The 15,176-nt window shown below is 39.5% G+C and overlaps 1 protein-coding gene and 1 long non-coding RNA gene across 5 annotated transcripts in view; both read right to left on the reverse strand.

The window, feature by feature from the left end:
- The window catches only part of LOC133471126 (uncharacterized), a 54,870-nt gene extending 50,729 nt beyond the window's left edge, over window positions 1-4,141 (reverse strand). The window contains exon 1 of the long non-coding RNA XR_009786126.1: window positions 2,251-4,141. This is a non-coding gene — a long non-coding RNA (uncharacterized LOC133471126). The remainder of the gene's footprint in view (window positions 1-2,250) is intronic.
- A 5,347-nt stretch (window positions 4,142-9,488) lies between these two features.
- The window catches only part of vps50 (VPS50 EARP/GARPII complex subunit), an 85,040-nt gene continuing 79,352 nt past the window's right edge, over window positions 9,489-15,176 (reverse strand). For all 4 annotated transcript variants that reach the window (XM_061759680.1, XM_061759682.1, XM_061759681.1 and 1 more), the window contains 2 exons: window positions 11,890-12,079; window positions 9,489-10,405 (listed from right to left, as the gene is read on the reverse strand). In XM_061759680.1, coding sequence (XP_061615664.1) covers window positions 10,286-10,405; window positions 11,890-12,079 — 310 coding nt within the window. In that variant the 3' untranslated portion in view covers window positions 9,489-10,285. The remainder of the gene's footprint in view (window positions 10,406-11,889; window positions 12,080-15,176) is intronic.

Consider the following 15,176-nt stretch of genomic DNA (forward strand, 5'->3'; position numbering starts at 1 on the left):
TTCTTATCTTCTTTCGTGAAAAGGTTTAAGTCATCACCGTGATTAGTGCAGAACTGGTGAAGCGTGAGGTGAGTGGGCTCTCTGGATAACAAAAATATATGAATATACTATGGGATGCCTATAAAAAAAAAACATAGGGGAACACTCCACAAAAGGGGCTGTTGGATTGAATATGAGACAGTTAAGACACATGGGCATAAGGCATAATATAACTATTTGTTCTCCAGATTGCTGTAGAATGACATTTTATGGATTTCCATTAGTCAAAGCCATATTTACTTTCTGAAGTGAGATGAAACCAGCTAAACCAATTGTAGCTAAACATAATGAAAGTTATTTTTAATCTAGCAGAATCAAGAATGATATTGTATTGTCATGACATGCGCACACCCACGTTCACAAAATGTGTTCTTGGCTTTTGATTACCTCATCACAATATTGAACACAAACATCCACATTCAATGGCACACACTGGAGCAGACCACGGTATTATACGGTCTTGCTCGGAGACACCGCAGCCGTGGGTCCGGGGAATGTTGTCAATTGTTGCATTCTCTCCAGCACTGTCTGTCCGCACTTGCCAAATCTTTTTTTTTTTTTTTGCCCACATTCTTCTGCCGGGCAATGGCTTAAACCAGGATCCCCGTGGTGGCTATTTAGTACCATTGGTGATCGAGCTGCCTTACAGAAAGAAATATCAAGATAAAGCCCGTCACTGTAAAAATTAGCAGCTCTTCGAAGGTAAATTGCAAGAAACCATTAAAAAAAAAAAAAAAAAAAATATTTAAAATTAGAATGTATACTAAACAAAAACATTTCTTTGCTCCAATTTTTCATGAGCTGAACTCTCAGACTTTCCTTGTACACAAAGGCCCATTTCTCTCAAATATTGTTCACAAATCTGTGTTAGTCAGCACTTCTTCTTTGCAGAGATATTACACCTACCTCATATCAAGATGCTGATTAAACTGCATGAATTTTCACAAGTCTCCCTTAGATTGCCCACAGTTAAAGGCCACTCTAAAATGGGCTGTTTTGCTGTACTAGGAGTCCAGAAGAATTCAGTTAGCATCTGGCGCGACCACCATTTGCCACATATAGCGGTAGTGCATATATCCTGAACAATTAGAATGCACATATGGCAAAAACAACAATTCATTCTCACGTTCACTCTTATTGAAAATTTTGCGTCATCCATTAACAGAAAATGCATGTTTTTAGAATGTGAGAGAAAATCAGAGTAGTCTGAGAAAACCCACTCAAGCACCATGCTGTTCTAACAAAATGGATGGTACCAAAATGCAAAAACTTTCAACTTGAGTTTGCTGTCATTAAACACCTCAAGCCAATCTTGGTGGCAAAATTGGTCCAGAAGAAATGGATGTGGGTTTTATCTTGACACAATACTGTAACAACACAGCTTTTGCAAGGTGGATATGGGTTTTTTTCCTTCTAAATTTCTCTCTTTTTTTTTTTTTTTTTTTTTTTTAAACTAAATATTAATATTGCTTGTGTAGGATTCATTCTGCTGATGAATGAGAGGTACAGGCCAAGAAAGCTAAAGCATGAGTTTGTTTTTAGTTGAAAGTGAACAGCGTCGCTTCCTGCTGCTTGTGCATTGGAGCCAAACCAAAAGCTGTCACCAGCTCCCCAAAAAAAAAAAATAAAAAAAAAATGATAGAAATTGGGACAACTGACTGAAGCACACATGCGACCGAATGCATAATATAACTACTTTTAGCCAGTCGGCCGGAGGGACCTCAAAACTAATCCTATATTAATTTAAAATCTATAATTATAAAAGTGGTTGGCGGCCATGTGAGAAGCGTTCATTTATTCTGTGTTGGTCTTTGAACTCTCTGTTCTTCATTCATTGTAGGTGTATCCAGAAAGAACAACAATGAGGCCTGCTGTCTGTGTATTTCGGAAATGAGCTCCATTCTCTGAGGGTGTGCATATTTAGATTACCAGTAGCGCAATTAAATAAACATCACGTAAACATCCAATAAGGGGCGTTGATGGCAATACATAATGAGAAAACTGGATGACAAGCATGAAGAATAATTTTTGATACATTTAGTGATTGATTGATTTAGTTCACAAAACAATGTTGCTGCTTTGCCTTAAGGTAAAACCAAATCAATAAGATGCACAGCAGGATTAAAAAAATGTGGGATTTTCTGTAGTCACACAATTTGAACACAAACAAATAAAAAAATACAACAAAAAGCTAAAATATGGTAAACTTACCACTGACCTGCCTTTTGTCTAATTGTGCTCCAAAATGTCAACTCCACTGGAATCCTTTTAACTGTCTTGCTTTTTTCATTATATTCACTACTGTGGCTTTTATTAACATCGGGATGCAAAATGGTTTGGTGTCCTTTCTTACTGCAGCTGCCATTTTGGAAACACAGGTGCTCCTAATCACATGCGGCGTGTGTGTTTGGGGGGCGGGAGTGTGCAGAGTGTGATTGAATGCAACACACCCAGAAGCCATCCTGCCCACTGGACCAAAACATTGACTTTGTGTCACTTTATTCCCAAAAAATCCAGACAATTATACTTTTATGCTTTTTGATGGTAGGTGCACTTGCACAGTAAGTCAAATGTGATTCAATAAAAGTGCTTGTTATCATGCACGATTGAGTTGAAGCCTATCCCAGCTGACTATGTTATACATATACAGTACATACAGTATATATACTGTATAAAGTGGTGTCTTGAGATACGAAGAAGTGCCCCGACTTACCAATTTTTCGACATACAAGCCGACGTTCAGCTGTTTTTTGCTTTGACTTGCGAGCAAAAGTTGGAGATATGAGCACTGTGTGGTGGTAGTAAAGTGAACTCGACTCACTATACAACAAGCAGTAGTTGGACAGATAGTGAAGAATTTGTCAAAAGAGGCTTCAAGCTGTTTATTGCCCAGTTAAACTTTAGCCATCCATCCATCCATTTTCGGTACTGTTTATCCTCACTAGCATCGCGGGCGTGCTGAAGCCTAGCCCAGCTGACTCCGGGCGAGAGGTGGGGCACACCCTGAACTGGTCGCCAGCCAATCGCAGGGCATATATAAACAAGCCATTCGCACTCCCATTCACAGCAACAGGCAATTTAGAGTTTTCAATGAACCGAGCATGCATGTTTTGGGATGTGGGAGGAAACCGCAGCAGCCGGACAAAACCCACACAGTCACGGGGAGAACATGTAAACTCCAGATAGGCGAGGCCGGATTCGAAAACTGTGAGGCAGAAGTGCTAATCCACCGTTTCCCCTAGTTTAACTTTATTGTTTAACTAAATGTTAAACAAATTACATGTTGTGTATTTTAAACAACCACATAACTTTGATTGAAAAGCCACTAGCTTAATGCGAACATAATGGAAATGCCATAGATGGGCAAACTAATCGCATGGGTGGTGCAGTGTTATGACCTTTAAGCAATGGATATTTGAATGCAAATAGTGAAGCGACACATATAGACAGATAATATTATTTTATCTATATACTCATAGGCATATATTCTTGATCCTCTGCAAAGTATGACTACTATTATTGTGTCTTATTGAGAAGTTTTGACTGGCTCGATGTTGATCCGAATGTCTGCATTATACTGCCCCTAGGTGACCAAGGTGCACACAATGTCCATAGAATTCAAGCTAAAAATGTGGCAAAAACGGTTGAATTCTTTTTCCATCGTATAATGTTTTTTGTGTGCATTTGCCATCGTGGATGTGGTTGAACACACTAGCTTGGTCTCTAATGGAGAGAAGCCAAGATGGTGATGGTAATTGTCAATTAAAGATAAGATGTGGCAGTGTGAGGTGGGCTCAGGCTGTGTTAAACCTTCAATTGATGCTGACGTCTACTTTCTGGCTTCTTTCGACAAACAGTGTGTAGGCCCCAGCTTGAACTTTTTGTGGTAATGAAGCCTGGAGCGTTCCGAGCCTTATCATGATAATGCATACAACATGCGCACATATAATAAGACCAATGTGAGAGAACATAAATTGCTGTGTGAAATATTGGTCTATATGGTAATGCTGGACGCGAAGCACATTTTCAACACATGACAAAGAGATGTGTTACACGACCTTACTGTATGTAAGCAATGATGTATTGCTTTCATGACATTGCCACCCGCTAGAAATTGTAATTCTCTGTAATTCCTCATTGAAAAACGTAAATGTAAACATATTTCATGTTGTTGTTTTTTTTCCACAGTTGAGAAAATCAAATGAAAAATACATTTTGAAAATAAAAATAGTTTTTTTAAGACTCTATTTGATTGATTCTTATTGAAGGCATTCGAAGAAATCTTATCACATCTTGCATATCCGGCTTCCTCCCAGCTTCCAAAAACATGCATGTTTTGTAAATTCCAGACTAAATTGCCCACACAATAGTTGTGAACGTGAGTGTGAATGATTATTTGTCTATATGTGCACTGCAATCAGTCCAGGGTGTAGCCCGCCCCTCGTCCAAAGTCAGCTGGGATAGGCTCCAGCTCACCCACAACCGTCATGAGGACAAGCGCAACTGAAAACGCACGGCTGGATGGGAACACAAATGAACCGTCAAGCTATTTGTTATGCCGATTGTCCTGTTTGCAATGAGGAAGAGGGGTCAGGACATTGCCTATTATGTGGAATTATTATTTGTGAAGACTGTTTTGTTCTGTTTAGCGGTCTAATAGAGAGATTCACACTCTCTCACCTTTACTCGCGGATGTGAGTCACATGGTACTGTGAACAAAATGATTGGAGCTGCAAATGCACTGAGAAAGACACTTCATTTGGTAATCATACACAATATAGTGAAACCAAATTAAAAAAAAAGGTATAACAAAAAGTCTAAATAAGGAAACCAAAATTAGAATCACTGTAAAATATTAATAAAATGGAATATATGTATAATAGGTATATGATTGTAGTCATAATATTGTGAGAAAATAGTTGTTATTGCAAGACAAAAAGGTAACATCATTGAAAAGATTGTAATTAAAGGAGAATAAATTCAAAATTTTGGGGAAATCTAGGAATCATGTGCAAATAAAGTTATAATTTCATGAGAAGAAAGCTTTAATATTACAAGCATGAATGTATATCTGTGTTAAAATCCACAGCAGGCTGCCGGTGGAACAGCAGGTGGCTAACAATTTGCTTTAAAGACAGTGGAAGTGCTGCAGGAGTGTTTCGATGTGACTGACTGCTTTTGTGTTTTCAAAGAGGTATATTCTTTTAAAAAGTTTTTTTTTTTTTTCCATGTTTCGTGCTTACTTTTTTTCTATATACAGCACTTTGTCTGCGGTTGTTAAATACACTATCAAAAAATGTTTTTCCTTTACCTTTTCTTTACTTTTGACTGGTAACACGATCGGTCAAAGGTTTTACAACATGTCAATTTTAAATTGAAAGTCAACTAGTTCAAGTCCCATGAATAGCTTGAAATGGTACAAAACGAAGATAAGTAGTGAACATCCAGAGGATGAAAAACTATACTAAAAATACTAAACTAAACATGAACCGGTCCGTGGCAGAAAAAAGGTTGGGGAACACTGGTTTACAATACATTTTTGTTTGTAGATTGATTCTATGTCTTATTTTGTAACTTGAATAGTTTATTTGTTCTGTGCTTTCATTTCAGAGTAAAATGAGAAATTGAACTGCATAAAAATTGGGGTAATCTAAAACGTTTGACCAGTAGTGTACAAGTAAATTGAGTTACAACGTTAAGTCAAGGTACCACTTTGCAAAAAGATGCCGGTGACACAGTGTAGAGAATGTTATGATGGACAGAATATGTTGTTAATGGAAAATGGTTAGTTTCAGGGTAGAAAAATGTCCCCGTTTACAGATAACGAGGAATCTCGAATCCAGTTGAACCTGAAGTGTTTGCTCGTGTTGTCAGCGTCGAGCGGAGCGCCGCGCTCAAGCGCTCTCGCCGCTTTGCTCACGTTGACGAGCACACGCAACATTTGTTCCGCCCGAGCTCAGCTAGTCAGGCAGCAAATTGGCAGTGGCTGCTTGCTGGAGCAACATTCTCAAGGCTCCGTCTTCACAGTTGAAGCAGCGCATCCAATTAGCTGTCTTCATCAATGCCAGTCAACAAGACAGGGAATCACTGTCATTATTTAAATACAGCCAAATAACAATGTTTATTGAATGAACCAGAGCTGCGTATGTGCGTAACACAAAGTAGTGTACGAGATGGTGTACATTATTTCCTCGCTCTGAACGGTTTGTTTAGCGGCTTCACTCAGTGTGAAGGTCAGACATTCACATTTATCAGGGCGCATTAGAAAAGCTGTGCAAGCACTAGCCTCGCCTCGGAGGCATGCAGACAATTGTTGACGTGTTAATACAAAGTCAAACTCAAGGCCCGGGGGCCAAACACGGTCTGCCACATCATGTTTTGTGGCACACTAAAGCAAATCAAGTGTGTCTACTACATATTTCTTGCTGGATGGATTTGGTCCAGCAAATTGTCTTTCACTTTTTTGGGGGGGGGGAGTTCAAAAGTCTGCATGCTATCAAGATGGCCTTGAGAAAGGCTATGAACCCTGCGAAACCTCAGCTCAGGGGCAGAAGCAGTAAGCAGCATTTGCGCACACCATCATTCTCACATCTCTTCAACAAATATAGACACCAAAGTGTAAATTCTCATTGAGGTACTCCATGGACTGGTCGGCAGCCAATCAGACGGCACAATAATTATAGACAAATGCTGTAACCGTTCATACTCACATTGAGACCTAGGGACAATTGAGTCCTTAATGATCTACTAGCCCCCAGTTATTTCAAAGGAATAAAGAAATGATTTGCCACGGGGTTCAGTATTAAACTAGTTATTTTTGTTTAATTAATACAATAACAGGGCAGATTGAATGCTGAACTTTTCAAAGGTTATCGTTAAAAGTGGCTTATGGTTTTAGCAATTGTAATAGTAATGGAACGGGCTGTTACATGTGATCAGGAAACAATGTTATTTGTCTTTTGGTGAAAACAGCACATGGTTCAGTGGTGAGGTTATTGTCATACACCGTCATATAGCATGCACCAAGTGTGTAAATAATTGTATGTAGGCGGCTCTTGTTTAGTATCAGGGTGACAGTAGCTGTCGTGTTAGTCAGAAAACTTTGGAGCCTATAATGCATTCTACATGTCTGCGCTACAAAAGCGTTCCTTTTCCCATCCATTTTCCATACCGCTTTTCCTCTTTGGGATCGCGGGTGAGCTGGAGCCTATCCCAGTTGACTTTAGTGAGAGGCGGGGGCAAACCCTGGACCAGTTGCCAGTCAATTGCAGGAGAGACCTCTCAACGGTGAGGCAGGCGTGCTAACCACTAGTGCACTACACTCTTGCTTGCGTATAAACTCGAAAGACACCTGTTGAGGTATTGTTGTGTGTCATTCCGTGTTATTTAATATCTGACTTAATCCACCTCTACCACCATTATCACATCACAATTCTAGAAAACATCAATACTATACAAGGAGGATTTGAAATCGGATTGGTTAAAGAAACAGTCCCATTGCTAATTTAATTTACATGACATGGGCCAGCACTACGGATTCTGAAGGCCCTGACATGGCAGCACATACAGGCTGCAATCTGATTGGACCAAAAAAAAAAAATCAAAAATCAAAAATATACATGCACATACTAAAAGCAATGAAGCAAAGAAAAACACTATGAAACGAACACAATAGACTGTTGGGAATAAATGAATGCAATTCCAATTGTAAATGTAGGTCAATGCGCTTCTGATAGCGGACCGACCGCCCACCACTGATGTCATTTCTGCAACAGCCATTGTTAAACGACAGAACAATGCTAGTTGAATAATGTCATGACCACAAATGCGAGGGTGCAACCATTTTTCCAAGCACAGAGGATGTTTTCACTCCGGCTGTCTGCGATCTACCATATAAAATCAACTCGACCAATGATCTCAACAGTGTGTTCTATGCATTATATCCAGTTATTGTTGCGAAGAAGGTGCAAAAGTCATCCTAGTTTATATTCTCCTGAGCTTCGAGGCTTGACAAAGAATGGGTGAAGTGCTGCAAGTATCTCAAGGTATATATTTGCTCGAGGAGAGATTGAAACCGTGAGGGTCACAAGCAACGACTTAGTGAGCCTCTCAAGATGTGCAACATGAATCATGCATGGCCTCCTCCATCATAATGGAGGTGGTGACCTGTGCGAATTCTCCGCATGTCGCTCACCATTTTCAGCCTGATAAAAGCTTTGACTGCGCAAACAACTTTCAAATACCATGTGGTGGAGAGCGCGACTGGAAGGAGGGGGGAAAAAAAAAAAAAAAAAAAGTTTTTCTGTACCGCGTGGACTCAAAAAGTTGCCTCCGCTGTAATACTGTAGTGCCTCAGTTAATGGCAGGGTTCTTCCCAAATAGCACACAGTGCTGCGAATGACTTAATTGCAGAAGAAACCAGGGAGAAGAAAAGCACATTTAAATTGTAGTGGCTAATGTGTGGCAGTTCAGCAGTGTACACACACAGCAATTACTGGGCCAAATTTGAGACCGGATTGAAAAGTTTTTAATCCCGGCTGCAAAACCCGGCAACATGTGCCAGTGCTCCTTTGGTGCACCGTGGCAACACATACACAACGAATGGGTTTGTCAACGGCGCATTGCACTTTGCTTTGTGCAGTATGAAAAGGCCTTATAGTCCATTAGTTATTGTAATCCAATCACTACTATCAGTCATGTTATTCAAAACATGTTGATTTTATCCAAACCATCTTGCTATTTTACTTGCAGTGTATGCCATCTGCTGTTGTTATGTTTAATTGTTATTCCTACAGTTCATGAATATGCGTGAATGTGGGGACAATAGAGGTCAGCTGCAGTGATTCTTTTCAAAGGGCTCATGGATTTTGGCTGAGGACAGACAATGCAGGTGCAAAGAGCACTTGGTCGCTCTCTCTCTCGCTCTCTCTTTTTTATGTTTTTATCTACAAATGTAACAAGCACCATTGCACTGCAGGAGGAGGAAAAGCCTTTCAAGCCACCTGCATGTGCACAAGAACAGAAATCAGAAATTTGGCCATAGAATCTACAGAATGTGAAAATGGAAAAAATATATATACTAAGGAATGGAAATCATTGATGCAATTAAGTAAGGCGAGACTATGACTTAACTTTATTCAATAAAAAAAAAACACACTTAACTATGTTAGTCTTTCGCTGTGCTTTTACTTGAACGTGACCAGCAGGCACCCAAATTAGCCAAATAAGTCTCCCTCCGAAAGCCCCATTAATTGGTCTGACGGCATTCGGCTCCTGGTCGAGGGGAGCATCATTAGAATGGATCGCAGCATTATTAAACGGTAACGCCTGTATACAGTATTTTGATGAGACTGCTGCCACACACACACACACACACAAAATATCCACGAATCCTGGAATTTAGTCTCATCATTGGAAGAATAGAAGCAAACAATTCAGTACACCATGTGTGCATTTCTAATGTTTATTATGGTGGAATTACTCTGGTTCAACCATAATTTCAGCAGTGACAAATTGTTAAATGCTTAAATACTATTTGCATTTGATGTATTACATGATATAGACAGTGAAACAGCACATCACACATCCGCTGGTTATCATATAAAACACCAAAACGAACCCAGAGCCGGAAATAAATACAGACATTGTTCAAAACATTCACATTTGCACTATTCTCCTCTGACGATGATGCACAATGAGGAATACATACATGTATAGATTCTTTTTGCTTATCACAATACACCAACCGGGCATTTTGCAGTATTCCATTGAAAAGTCATAATATGGAGCCTGGACGGTGAAATCACGTCATTCCCACATAATAGTGAACATAGTCAATTCTAGGTGGTGCAACTAACTAACTGTAAATTATAATTATATTAAAGATTCTTCTAACAAGAAGGCAAGCAGGAGCCATTCAGGCACAAATATACATTTGTATGTTTGCATGAGCTGGAGTGCATAATGAATAACTAGTCAATTTTATCTAAAAACACGTGTGCAATCATTTTATTTTCTAACTTACTGCATGATTAATTCCAGTTATCCTTGTAGTTAATTGGACAGGAAGAGAGCAATTGCATGGAAATCACGATTTAAAAAAACAAACAAAAAAAGGTTCATGTGAGTTGTGGTACAGATATGAATGATTACATCCATCCTACAAAGCATTTGGTTAATATCAGAGGATTCACTTGTTTTACTGTTTTTACATCTCATCAAGCTGCATGGTACATTTGGATGGGATCTATCTCTTGGGTCTGTCAATGTCATCAATGGCGGCCAGAAGTTTCTGGCGGGCCTTCTTGTTTATGTGAGAGCCCAAACAAACGTTCACCAGGTTTGCTAGCTGCTTCATAGAGTACTCCTGAAGAGAACAGAAACAAAACATAGACTGTAGACTGACGCAGACTGGGACTAAAAAAAATGTCCAGGATTTGTTTTTTTATCCAAAACTGCATCATACACAAAAACACCAGCTCTTAAATGCATCACGTCACACTGCTCCAACATGAAGAACAATTTACTTAGTTGAGCATCATAATCTTAAGACTTAGAACCTTGGAATAACCTGAAGTCGGCCCAGATAAAGCGTTATCATTTTCGGAAGCATCCGCTGAATCGAGCTTTTGTCGATGCTGAGTTCAAGTGCAGCCCTCCGGAGAGACTTTCCCTGGCTTTGCGCAAACGCCTGCTCAAGAAGTTTTTCATTTTTAGTGGCAGTAGTAGCAGGCTTTCCGCTGTTTCGTTTGTCCAGAACTGATTCGGTTTCAAGACACATGCCATGGACATTGTAAATTGTACAACATTGGAGCAGTCCAAACTAGCGCTGAACTGCATTCAGAAAAATTAGCCAGGTGGAAATTTTGCTCCAATTGAGTCATGGGTATGTTTACAAAAACTGCAAAGCCTAAACTGTCAAATGCTGATGCCCTCGCCTCCGTTCGAATGACACCGGGTCCGAAACAGACCAAGAAAGTGTATTGTGACTTTCGGGACACCCTGGAGATGCCTGGTACTCTCTGCAGAGTCAATAAATGCCACCAGCCACTACATGAGGAAATACTGAAAGTTGGAATAAGTGAGATATACAAGTGACAGTACTTAACCACGAGACACTTGACCGGCATCGTCAAATATCATGAAATATGGTTTTGTTTTTAAATGCTTACATTATCTGGTGGGCAGACCAGATAATGCTAAAGGGCTACATTTGATTTTTTAAAATGTGATTGCAAAATATGTAAAAATCACTTACTTTGATCAAATGTGGATGTCCCATTTTTATTTTTTTTTTGCAAATGACAACTTGATTATCATTAACTAACAATTGCTTCATTAAACACATTTAGAAATCATTTCATTTATATGTAAAACTGGTTACTTTAATAATAATTTCCATATTTTTGAATAACTCAATTAACCAATTACTAATTGAGAAAAATGAATAAAATGGTTACAAATGTATAAATACATTTGTATAAATGTATTTATACAATGTATAAATACATTTATACATTTTTAAATGTATAAATACATTTAAATACAAATACATAAACTACGGTGACCAATTCTAAGGAAAAAATGGATGAAGGGCCGTATGTCAGCCCCGGGCCATGCTTCTCGCACATCTGTGCTATATAACTTTCAAACAGCGGGTCTACTTTAGTACGCACAGTTGAACTTAAGCATGAACCTGTTTACAAGAGTTTGTTCGTCACCAACACGCTTGAAGTCGACAGCTAAAAGAGCAACAATGGCCTCCAGGTAAACTGCCAGTCAATCTCAGGAAGAAAGCGATATATGTGTCGTCTACGTCTACGTATACAAACATGAGGGCAGATGCCTTACCCTGTGGTTCTTGATGAACTGCTCCATATCGTTCTCGGTCAAGTAGTAGGCTTTGATGTAGATCTCGACAAACTCCTTATCAGGAATGGGCCTGAGGTCGGTCAGCTTCTCCAACTTCATCAAAAACTGTTGGAAGTCCAGCTGCATCAGGGCTCGGCCCTCGTTGCTGCATTTCTTCACATTCGCGTAGCTACAAAAGGGGGCAGGAAAAAGGAAATTCACGTTGTTGTGTCTGGCCACTGGAGATTGTCTCATTATTTTACTTTTGCCACCTAAACGACGGCAGTCCCCATTCTGACTCGCCAGCCGCAATTGAGGGCGCTCGCGTTGCCAGATGGCACGCCGCTACTTTCATTTTCAAGCGGCAAATCACAGACACCCTTGCGCCATGGAGGCGCCAAAAGCCAAATGGTGCTCGGAATTGCAGCTGCATATCATCAGAAAGCTGACATTAGCCAAACTTGGACTGACTGGGCTTGACCGCATAAAAATTTGATGTCGTTTTTTTTAATGTGACAAATGAAGAGGTTTTAAAGTTTAAATGGCAAACTTTGAAGGAACGTGAATGTTCTTTTAAAGTTTAATTTGAGATTAGGTTACCCTGGACTGGTTGCCAGTTTTATGACAATTTTTCTCAGTGGACTACAAATACGTTTCACATAGTTATGTTTATGGGTTTTTACAGTATACACCAAGTTTGAATTTAAGGTTGCGTGCCTTTAGTAGTACCACCTTGTGCTGCAACATGCCGAGCAGCACTGTACTCTACTGGAAGAGATGCAATTTAAGAGCAAGAGAAAATTCCCAACCTCCAGTAATTGCCATTGGTTCCCACAGAGCAGAGAGAATAGATGGCTGTGAGCATTGTTGTATATGCTGTATGTGTTGCTCCTCTGTGTGATCAAGTCGCAGTTGTTTGAAGTTTATATGTATAGTAATATATATGCTAATTTAATTTGTCCAGACTTCAAGTTTGTGCATTCAGAGGAAAGTTAAATCTTCAAGCATTTGTCAGTTGAAACAGTAAATGTTGGCGTTTGTAAAAAAAAAAAAAAAAAAAAAACGCACACTACCTGATATTCCCTTTTCTTCACTTTCCGAAAAGGAATAACACGTTTGATACATTTTTGTTCATGTGTGGATTATGAATAGAATGTGCAGTGTTCCAAATGCATTTATGTGTCTGCAAATTATAAATATATAAATATTATAGGGATTTTGAGCTTTACACACTTTTTTAAATGCACTGCCATTATTCTGACACTTTCATAACAGGACTATCTCAGCGCATAATGAAGTGCATAATGAACAACCTCAGAGCAGTGGGAGCCTCGTGCTTGGTCTCCATGTGGCAAAGCACTTTTCAGGGCACATTGGACTCCTTGGATAGTAAATTGCAGCATATAACCCAAAATTGGTTCAGAGCATGGGAATCATACTAAGTGATAAAATTGTAATTGAACTTGCTTTCAATGCTTTATATTTCTCAGCTGTATTAAAGTCTTGTTTCCTCACCACAGGGCCTTTAAAAAAATGTTAATTAAAAAAAAGTACTCCAGAAGAATCCTGTATTTTTGCTTTTCAGTGATTCTAGTAAGGTTTATTTGAGTTGGATTAAATGACCAGGCATCAAAACTGTAACAAATACGGGGGTAAGGCACAGAGGTGATAAAGAGAGGACCTTATAATTTCGTTAACTGTCAATGTTTAGGCGCCATTTAGGTCTTATCTTCTAATGTTAAAATAACTCAGGATGGCTTCGACCTTGCTTGGAGCATCAATGAGGTTCATGTTTGATCAGCATATGCTTTGATCAGCTGAAGGGGAAATGGAGCAAAACGGTGCCTTCCTTACCGGTTTCAAATATATGGAGGAAAAAAAACATTTGCAACATTTTTTATTGTGAAAATGCAAAAAGAAACATTTGAGTGTCAAAGAAATGAGAGCGCTGGGTAGACATTGTGAATGCAGGCAGATAGAGAAAATACAAATTGACAATTGGTGTGCCAGAAATGGGATGGATGCGAGACTTCCAATGAGCCAGGTTCAAAAATGAATTTACTCAATGTGAGGAAAAGTGCAAAACGTTCCCCTTTCCTGAGATATGCCCCATGGTGTAATGTAGATTTTTATTCCACTAATGCACTTTTTTCCCCCCTCAACTCCTAAATGCACCCGTCGACAGAAGTCGTTCAAACTGAGGTTGACTGCAGCCTCTCATCATGATAAAGCCGGTATAGACTCAGAAATGTGCCGTGAGAGATGAGAGGGCTTCATCACACCTCCAATGTAACAAGCCACTCCACACATCCACTCGACCACAAGGACGCAGGTAGTGTAAAAAAAACAAACAAACAAAAAAAAACATGCAGACCTTTGCTGTCACCTATCACATGGCGTATGCCCCCTACAAGCGAAAAAGTGATGCAATGCATTGCAAAGGGATGTGTCAAGAGCATTTTACAGTTAGCGCGAGTGGCCTGTGTCATGCAATTCCCAAATGAGGCTGGAAAAGACAGCAGTAGAGCAAAGCAAGGGAGAAAGGATGAATGTAGAGTTGTTTTGTGGCAGGGTAATCCCAAAGGAAGGTGCAAAGTAAGTCTGCACCACTCTTATGTGGGCTGGACGTATACTGTATACGCCTGTTCTTCTTGGTGCATGACAGCATCATCTTTGAGAGGATTTCTGAACGTTTATGTTGTGTGGATGTCAAATTATGTCAATGCCGATTTCTCTTCTTTCATATATGTATGCTTTCTTGGAATAGTTTATGGCTGTGGATACCGTGAATCTTTTATTTTCCAAGAAGGAAAAAAGGTAATGCATTGCTGAATCCCTTGTCGTTCTAAGAAAAATTATGAGAAACACTCACCGGACACGTCATTGGGTAGACCCTGTCAACTGCTCATCAGTCAACAAATGATGCATGGAAATTTTCGGCGTCAATATGGACTAAATCCTCACACAATGCCGCTATTTTGTGCATGTGTTAAAAATTGGATTTTTATAGTCAGTCTCGCTATCTCACACATTATACCAATCACAGCTATACATTACACGCACTCATATACATCAGAACAGCAACAATCTGAAGCACATACAGTATATTTGACATGTCTAAAAGTGTTTCGCTCGGCTACGATGGCAGAGCTGACTCAGACTTCAGAATGCACATTAAAAAGTGTCAATGCATGTTCATAGATGACCACAATGTACAGAAAGTCAGCTCAAATGAAAATGCTACCTTTCTTATCGATGAGAAAAATAGAATGAGAGAGATTTTTGGA

Source organism: Phyllopteryx taeniolatus, chromosome 21, assembly GCF_024500385.1.
Source record: "Phyllopteryx taeniolatus isolate TA_2022b chromosome 21, UOR_Ptae_1.2, whole genome shotgun sequence".
NCBI classification, from domain to species: Eukaryota; Metazoa; Chordata; class Actinopteri; order Syngnathiformes; family Syngnathidae; genus Phyllopteryx; species Phyllopteryx taeniolatus.